At 46.5% G+C, this 9,383-nt stretch overlaps 1 protein-coding gene across 1 annotated transcript in view; it reads left to right on the top strand.

Annotated features, from left to right (window-relative positions):
- The first annotated feature begins 2,950 nt into the window (after positions 1 to 2,950).
- The window catches only part of UBE2G2 (ubiquitin conjugating enzyme E2 G2), a 49,253-nt gene continuing 42,820 nt past the window's right edge, over positions 2,951 to 9,383 (top strand). The window contains exon 1 of the mRNA XM_023518110.1: positions 2,951 to 3,070. Within this exon, the coding sequence (XP_023373878.1) occupies positions 3,028 to 3,070 (43 nt within the window). The 5' untranslated portion in view covers positions 2,951 to 3,027. The remainder of the gene's footprint in view (positions 3,071 to 9,383) is intronic.

Genomic DNA, 9,383 nt, shown 5'->3' with positions numbered 1-9,383 from the left:
AAATAAAAATACAGGATGCCCAGTTAAACTTGAATTTCAGTGAAAGAACTGAATGATAGCTATAAGGAGGAACAAGTGTGGTGGGGATCCTGGTTCTCTGAAGATAAGGCCTTGCCTTCTACCAGCCACATTGCAGTGGGAGAAATTTCCATTATGTTTAAGCAACTCATGCTTTGGATTTTTGTCACTTGAAGCTGAAACTAATCCTAACACAATAAACCACATTTAGGAAAATAAGTTCTTTTTCTTTTCTTTCTTTTTTTTTTTTGAGAGAGTCTCACTGTGCCACCCTCGGTAGACTGCTATGGCATCACAGCTCACAGCAACTTCAAACTCTTGGGCTTAAGGGAATCTCTTCCTCAGCCTCCCAAATAGCTGGGACTACAGGAGCTCACCACAATGCCCAGCTATTTTTTGGTTGTAGTTGCCATTGTTGTTTGGCAGGCCTGGGCGGGTTTGAACCTGCCAGCCCCTGTGTATGTGGCTGGCACCCTAGCCGCTGAGCTATAGGTGCCGGGCCTGAAAATAATAATTGAAGAACACAGTGCTATTCAATGAGTAAGAAAATGATGTCTGGAAACACTGAAGCAAAGAAGAAAATAAGCAACTGATAAGCTACTTTTGAGCTTCACCTTGTTGTTTGAGTGCCCTTGTGTCATCACAGCTCACAGCAACCTAACATTCCCAGGCTCAAGTGGTTGCCCCACCTCAGCCTCTTCAGTAACTAGGACTATGCCCTGCTAATTTTCCTACTTTTAGCAGAAACAGGATCTCGCTCTTGCTTAGGCTGGTCTCCAAGGAGATAAGGGATCCTCCCGCTTCATCCTTCCAAGACTGCTAGGATTACAGGCGTGAGCCACTGAGCCCAACCGGCAATAATGCTTTTATGACTCACATTTCCTATAGCTAGAAAAGAGCTGTTCTCCCTTAGTAGTGGGCACTGACTGGTTTGGGGGTGTGGGGCATTCTGATAATGCAGAAGGTGGCTCTTTGGATAGGGAAGGAAACTCCATGAATATTTCACAAATCAATTACTTTTTAAAACTCTCAAAAGACCATTTCATTTTTATAAAACTGATCATGGGCAGCACCTGTGGCTCAAAGGAGTAGGGCGCTGGCCCCGTATGCTGGAGGTGGTGGGTTCAAACCCAGCCCTGGCCAAAAACTGCAACCCCCCCCCCCCAAACCTGTGGTCATTTGAAAAAATGAATTTTGAGCTGGCTGCAGTGGCTCTCACCTGTTATCCTAGCCCTCTGGGAGACTAAGGCAGGTGGATTACCCTGAGCTCACAGGTTCCAGGCCAGCCTGAGCAAGAGCAAGTCCCTTCTCTAAAAATACTGGGTGTTGTGGTAAGTGCCTGTAGTCTCAGCTACTGGGGAGGTTGAGGCAAGAGGATTGCTTGAGCCTAAGAGTTGGAGGTTTCTGTGAGCTATGATGCCATTGCACGCTATTGAGAGTGTCAAAGTGAGACTGTCTCAAAAAAAGAATTTTTGAAATTTTAGAAAATTTTCCTACAATGTGCTTACTTGTGAGGTATGCATTGTTAAATTTCATTAAATTTGACAGATACTCATTGACCACTGTCATGTCCAGGTACTGAGACTGCACCCAGAACAAATCAGAATTAGACAAAGACCCCTTGCTGTTATGGAATATGTTTTCTGGTTAGAGGAGGCAGATAATGGAAACAAAAATGACAAAAGTAAAAATAAAACAAAGATAATAAATAGTATGGTAGAGAATTCTATAGCATAGTTTGTAGGATAAGTGTTGTTGAGAAGAAAAAAAGTGAGGTATGGGTGGAGGCCACGCTGAGGAGGTACCATTTGAGCAAAGACTGAAAAGGGTTAGAGGAGAAGGGTATGTCCGGCTCTAAGCCAGACCCTGGGCACTGCTCTGAGTAAAATGGGGAGGACGGGGTGGGGGGGTGGGGGTGGTGTTTTATGACTGGATACATTTTTTTTTTTTGAGACAGAGCCTCAAGCTGTCGCCCTGGGTGGAGCACGGTGGCATCACAGCTCACAGCAACTTCCAACTCCTAGGCTCAAGCGATTCTCCTGCCTTGGCCTCCCAAGTAGCTGGGATTACAGGCGCCTGCCACGATGCCTATTTTTTGGTTGGTGCTGGATTCGAACCCGCCAGCTCAGTTGTATGTGGCCTTAAGCCGCTTGAGCCACAGGCGCCGAGCCCGGATACATTTTTAAATGGATGGGGGGCAAGGTTGGAAACAAATGAGGGCAGAGGAGGAGACGGCGAATTAAGTGCCAAGAATTGCTCTCTGGGTGTCCTCGCCTAGAACCGCCACCAGCACTAAAATGGTCACTGTCCTTGAGGGCAGCGGATGCTGAGACGCGCAAACCGACCGCCCGAGACGCGGGCCAGGGAGCGCCCACTGTGGCCAGCACAGGACTGGCTCCCTCCAGGCTGCGCTGCTCCCCTCGGCGGGGGCGGGTGAAGAGCTGGAGCCCCTCTGCAGCGCAGGCGGTCAGGAGGAAAGCATCGCGGGCGGGGGTCTCCCCGCAGCCCCTTCTCCTGGTCACCTCCGACGAGAAGGTTCTGGAACTCGAACTCCAGCAGGGCCGCACCAATAGGAAGTGAAAGCGCCACTGTCTCCAACCTTGTCACTTTTCAAGCCAGAAACCTAGGTAAGAGCGGTCGGAGGCGGCGATTGTGAGCTTGCAGCAGCCGTTTCGGGTCCGGCACGTACCCGCCCAGGGGCAGTGGGCGGACACACTCGCCGGGCGCAAAGCCTCCACAAGATGCGGGCCCTGGGGGCTCCGGAGTTGCTGGGACGGCGCCAACCCCGAGCGAATAAGAGCCGGGCGCCAGCACAGAGCCGGGCCCGCGGCCTCAGCTGCTCTCCTGTTGTCAGCCTGCCGGCAACGGCGCATGCACAGACGCGCCCCGCACCACGCCCCGGAGGCACTTCTGTGCGCGCGGCGGCGACCCGGAAGTGGTCCCCGGCGTTGGGGCGGGAGGGACCAGCGCTGATGAGTCGAGGCTGCTGTGCGCTGCTGTTGCCAGGCCATGGCGGGGACGGCGCTCAAGAGGCTGATGGCCGAGTACAAACGTGAGTTTGTGGGGCCCGAGGCAACTCTGCCGCGTCCCTGCTCGGTCCGGCGGAGCTCGGAGCCCGGAGCCCGGCACGGTCTGGGTCCGCCCGGCGCCCCGACGTGGAGCCGGCCCGCGGCGCGGCCTGCCTGCGAGTTCCAGCTCGGGCCGCGGGCCTGCGGGCGTGTTTCTGTTCGGGGGCCAGTGAGTTGGTTCCGGCCGGCTGGAAGTCGTAATGCGGAGCTCTCTCTCTGAAGTGTAAACTGTAACGGGAAACCCCCAAGAAAAAAAGACAATGCTAGCACTATGTTATTTAAAGTACTTAAATGATTAAATTTATCTTTGAGAGGTTTTGTTTTGGGTATTTTTGGTGGTTTTTTTCTTGATTGTTTTTGTCATTTAGAGGACTCCGAATTCTGGCCTGCGAACTTGCAGTGCGAGGTAGGGGAGGAAAACCTGAATACGGGGAGAGGGAGTGTTTGCTTTAAAAGGGGAAAAGCTCATTGTGATGAGATTGAGGTGAAAGGTCAGATTTTGGTTTCGTGTCTAACTAAAGAACAGGGCTTTTGAACAGTGCCACCTGTAGTGTTCAGATAACCTTACTGTTTTCCTAGCCGGTGATTGTTTTTATTATCTGTGGAAAGCAAAGAGAAAAATGAGAACCAAGGAACGCTTAGCACTCTATCCTTTCATTATGAATTCTCACTTGGAAGAGTTGCTGTGAGAAGTTTTGGGATACCCTTGCATTTGACAGTGCTGGAAACCTGATTGGTGGAGACAAGATGGTAACCTTACCTGGACAGTGCCTCTGCTTATTAGCTCTTTGACCTTGGCTTCCTCTCTTAACCTCTTAGTTTCCTCATGTGCAAAGATTGAAGTTGATACTGTGGGTGAAGTGCTTAGCAGGGTGCCCAGTACATAACTCAATAAAGTTAGCTGCTATTTTTGTCGTGACTAGATTGAAAATAGTTTTGGAAAAAAGTTAAAAATAAGCTAAAATAGTGAATATGTTAAAAGTAGGTGGCAAATACACATTTCCACCTACTTTTAGCTCCATTTCCTAAACTGTATTGGTGACACTACACAACAGGAGTTGATGCTTGGCTTGAACAAACCAAAGCCTTGCAAACACAGGCTCATTGAAACACAGCTGCCCTTCTCCCAGTATCTGCAGGGCATTGGCATCAAAACTCCCCCATGGATACTGGTATGTTTACATGTAACCTGGGTACATCTTCCCCATCCTTTAAACCATCTCTGGGTTAATTACAATTCCTAATACAGTGTAAATGCCATTATAGTAGCTATACTGTACTTTTTTACTTGTATTATTTTTTATCATTGCATTATCATTTTTATGTCTTTCTGAATTGTTTTTGATTTAAGGTTGATTAAATCCATGGATACAGAACCTGTGGATACAGAGGGCCTACTATAAATGTTCAAATAATGCTCGCCACCTAGCATCCTCTAACGTAGGATGTTATGTCTCCTTTTATTGTGCTTCACTTTGTGGCACTTCACAGAGTGGCACTTTTATTTATTTATTTATTTTTGAAATAGTGTGTCACTTTGTTAGAGTACCGTGGTGTCAGAGTTCACAGCAACCTGTAGCTCTTGGGCTCAAGTGATTCTCTTGCCTCAGCTTCCCAAGTAACTGGGACTACAGGTGCCCACTACAGTGCGCAGCTGTTTTTTAGAGATGAGGTCTCTTTCTGGCTCAGGCTGGCCTCGAACCTGTGAGCTCAGGCAGTCCACCTGCCTCAGCCTCCCAGAGTGCTAGGATTATGGGCATGAGCCCTCGCCCAGCCCAATACCATGCTTTTTTACAATTCAAAGGTTTGTGGCAACCCTGTGTAGTCTAATCTAGTGGCATTATTTTACCAACAGCATGTACTTTGTGTCTCTGTTTCACATTTTGGTAGTTCTGGCAACATTGCAAACTTTTATTGTATCTGTCATGGTGCTCTGAGACCAGTAGTCTTTGATGTTACTGTTGTTGATTGTTTTGGGGTGCCAGGAACTTTGCTCATGTAAGGCAGTGAACTTAATTGATAAATGAGTATGTTCTTACTGCTTTGCTGACCTGTCATTCCCCCAACTCTCTCCTGCATCTCAGGCCTCCCTATTCCCTGAGGCACAACAGTATTGAAATTAAGCCAATTAATGGGCTCTTAAATGTTTCAAGTGAGAGAAAGTTACATGCCACTTTATCAAAAGCTAGAAATGAGTCACATTTGTGAGGAAGGCCTGCTGAAAGCTGAGGTAAGCTTCTTGAACAAGTCAGCCAAGTTGTGAATGCAAGGAAATGTTCTTGAAGAAAATTAAAGGTGCTACTCCAGAGAATACATGAATGATAAGAAAGGGACACACATACCTTATTGCTGATGTAGAGAAAGTTTGAGTAGTCTGGGTACATCAAACTAGTCACAACTTTCCCTTAAGCCAGAGCCTAATGCAGAGCAAGTCCCCAACTCTCTTTAATTCTGTGAAGGCTGGGGGAGGTGAGGAAGCTGGAGAAAAAAAGTTAGAACCTGACAGAGGTAGGTTCATGAGGCTGAGGGAAAGAAGCCATCTCCATAACAAAGTGCAAGGTGAGGCAGCGGGTGGTAATATGATAGCTACAGCAAGTTATTCTGAAGATCATTGGTGAAGGTGGCTATACTCAACCATAGGTTTCCATGTAAGCAGAACAGCCTTTTACAGTACCAGAAGAAGATGCCATTCAGGACATTTGTATCTAGTGAAGAGAAGTCAATGCCCGGCTTCAAAGGACAGGCTGATGTTCTTGGTAGGGGATAATATAGCTGGTGACTGTAAGTTGAAGCTCGTGCACATTTATTACTCTGAAAGTTCTAGGGCCCTTAAGACTTATGCTATTATAAATCTCTGCTTGTACTCTAGAAATGGAACAACAAAGGCTTGTTGACAGCACATCTATTTGCAGCAGGTGTCCTCAAACTGTGGCCCAAGGGCCACATGCAGCCCGCCTAGGACATTTATCCGGCCGCTAGGTGTTTTTGCTGCCACTGCCTGTCCTACTTAGCAGCTGACTCGTCCCAGGGCCCACAGTCCAGCCCTCCAACGGTCTGAGGGACAGTGAACTGGCCCCCTTTTAAAAAGTTTGAGGACCTCTGATTTACAGCATAGTAAAATATTCAGCTTACTGAATATTTTAAGCCCACTGTTGAGAAATCTTTTCTTTTTCTTTGAGACAGAGTCTCACTATTTTGCCCTTGGTAGAGTGCCATGGCGTCACAGCTCACAGCAACCTCAAAGTCTTGGGCTTAAGCAATTCTCTTGCCTCAGCCTCCCAAGTGGCTGGGACTATAGGGGTCCACCACAACACCAGGCTATTTTTTTGTTGCAGTTGTTTAGCTGGCCCGGGTCGGGTTCAAACCCGCCACCCTTGGTGTACGTGGCCAGCACCTTAACCACTGTGCCACAGGTGCTGAGCCTCATCTCAGCTTTTGGGAGGCCAAGGTAGAAGGATTGTTTCAGACCAAGAGTTTGAGGGTATCAGGACCTATGATTGTGCCACTACCACACCATCCTGCTGAGTCAGCAGCCATCAGCATAGAGGTGAGACCCTCCACCAATAGAATGATTATGACTTGCTGAGGGTGTAGTAAAATGTTACCATAATTTTGGCAAATAATTTTTTAAAGTATATCATGTTTTTAGGCATAATGCTATTATGTTTTTAGTCCATAATGCTATTGGACTACAGCATGGTATAAATATATACTGGCAAACCAAAAAGTTCATGTGGCTTGCTTTATGGTGATACTTGCTTTATGGTGATGGCGGAATCACTCTGTGTCATCTGAGGTGTACCCGTTTGTTTATGAGGTGTACCTACCTGTATGTTTATGACCTTAAGAGAGACAGTGTTGGGAGGTGATTCACCTTTGGCAACCTAAATAAGAGAAGATTTCTAAAAATAAAAATTTATTCAGGAATGAGCAGGGTATTTGCATATCTGGAAAATGCAGGCCATGACAGGTCATGGGTGTCGCAACCCATTGCCCCATGGCCCTGGTCTCGATCACCGCAGTAAGGAACCAGGCATGACGAGGATCAGAATGCAAGCTTGAGGGAGATGGACTAGCCCTTCTTTGCAGGGTAGCCCTGAGCAACCTCTGCACCAGCCTTTTATTGAGACTGTACAACACAGGTGGGGGGAGTAATTAATAAATGACTACGTGCTGAAGGCTCTGGCTCTTTCTCCACAAAGAGCACCTGTGGATGAATGACCCAAGGGTCCACCCCTCAGCTGCAGATCATCTTGCTTAGAGGTTGTCTTACTCTTGGCGTCCCTTACATTTCCCCCCCTCTAGTGTATTAAAGACATTTCTGGCTAGGCAAGGGAGAAAATCTGTTGTTGGTTATTTCAGCCGTTCTCCTCACCAAGGAGCTTTCCTTCCTGCTAAGTAAAAGAAACAAAAGGGTATATAAGTATAACAAAAATACACCAATGGAGCTAATCCGGTTATAAAGGAAACTTATCTTAGCCAAACTAGGCATAGGGGAAAATATATTCCCCTTTGTGCTAATCGCCACTCAACTAATCCCATAGGGTTCATGACGCCTTCATGGGAAGTATTAACCACCACCCGAAGTTATGTTAGGTGGGGAAAGGGCTGTACCAAACTCAGACCCTTTCCAAAGAGTGGTATAACTTTAAGATCAGCTGAAACAGATATAAATCCAACAAGTGAAATTTTCTTACCTTGGCCGATACCAGAATAACCATTACCTCAACACCTGCTGTGCGAGGTCTTTGTTGTCATAACCTTCCAAGGTATACAGCCCAAAATAATGAAATCCTGTATCAATCTTCCCACTCTGCATAGAAGTTCCAACTGCCTCTTAGGGAAAAAGGACGATGACCACTCTTAACTGCTTCCTGCTGAGAATGGATGGTGATATGGGAGAGGAAGCTAGAGTTCCCACAGAGGGGATTGATCCAGGGTTTCTCTATTATGAAATTACCTAGGCTAAGGCCCTGTGAATATAAGAAAAGTTAGTGAAGACAAATTTGTTAAGGTGCTGGCAAGGTTTTCTGCTCATGTTGAAGCTTAATCCAGCGGGCAGGTAACCATTGCTTCTCTTGATTTTCTGTAATAATATGAGCGAAACCTCGATCCCATTGTAGTACATAACCAGGCTTCCACTCTGAGAGTGAAAAGAACTCTAGTGAGCATATACTTAGGACTATTAAGCTTTACGGGCTGCTACCTTTCCTCTTTTTATATACAAACAAAATAATATTTAATGGGTTAAGGACAGTTCTTCCTGTTATCTAGCCCTTTTCTTGCTAGGCAAAGTATGGTAATTGACAAAGTTCTGAATTCCAGGTATGGACTCTTTAAAGGAGAAGCCCAATACAAATGTAAACTATTAGCCGTGATTGTAATGCTAATTCCCTCAAAGGTCTTTTTAAGTTGAGAAAACAAACTGAGAAAATCTCAGCTGAGAGAATTTACTATTTCTTTAACTACGGGAACTTTAATGGACAAACAAAAGATAACACTTTTCTCTGCAATCTTTGCAAGCAAGGATTTTTCTCTCGCTATTCCAAAGGCTTTGCTACTCGTGGTCCTAAGTCCACCCTTCACAGATCTCAAAAGACTGTTACTCAAGGACTACTGGTCTGCACTTCACAATTCCTCTCAAAGGCTGTTATTCGTGATCCCTCGAGGGGTACCACCCTTCACAAAGCGGAGTTTTTCCTGCTTAAACTGCTTTCCCAGCAGAATCTTGCTAACTGATTCCAGACTCTTTTTTCAAATGGAGTTCCCTAGCACAAAGATGATTTAACTCTTAGTCTAATTATTCTCCATCATCATCCATTGGTCAGGTTTAATTTCCTTAGTGCACCACAGGTCTAACCAAGCTGGCAAAGTGCTCCCATGACATAGAATTGAATTATACTGTTTTTCTGCAAATAGTTTGAAATAAAAGCAGTTAAAAAAAACCTGACTTATTTCGGCAAGGTTCCCTTGCTTCTAGATTGGCCATGAGGTCCCACTTGCCCTGAGTGGAGTTTTACCTTTGGACTTCATCCCACTGTCTACCAAAGACTTCACCTACTTCTGGGTGTCCCTTTCCCCTTTGGTCCACATCCCTGGTGTCCTGTTGTGTCCTACTGAATCCTGTCGACGTATGCCAGATGTCGCAACCTGTCAGGCCCCCATGGCCCTGGTCTCAATCACTGCAGGAAGGAACCAGGCATGACGAGGATTAGAAGTACAAGCTTGAGGGAGATGGACTAGCCCTTCTTTGCAGGGTAGCCCTGAGCAGCCTCCCCACCAGCCTTTTTTTGAGAC

This window comes from Otolemur garnettii, unplaced genomic scaffold (genome assembly GCF_000181295.1).
Source record: "Otolemur garnettii isolate 467f Iridium unplaced genomic scaffold, OtoGar3 scaffold00128, whole genome shotgun sequence".
NCBI lineage: Eukaryota > Metazoa > Chordata > Mammalia > Primates > Galagidae > Otolemur > Otolemur garnettii.
Note: the sequence above shows the minus strand (reverse complement) of the source record. Positions and strands in the feature narration are given on the sequence as shown.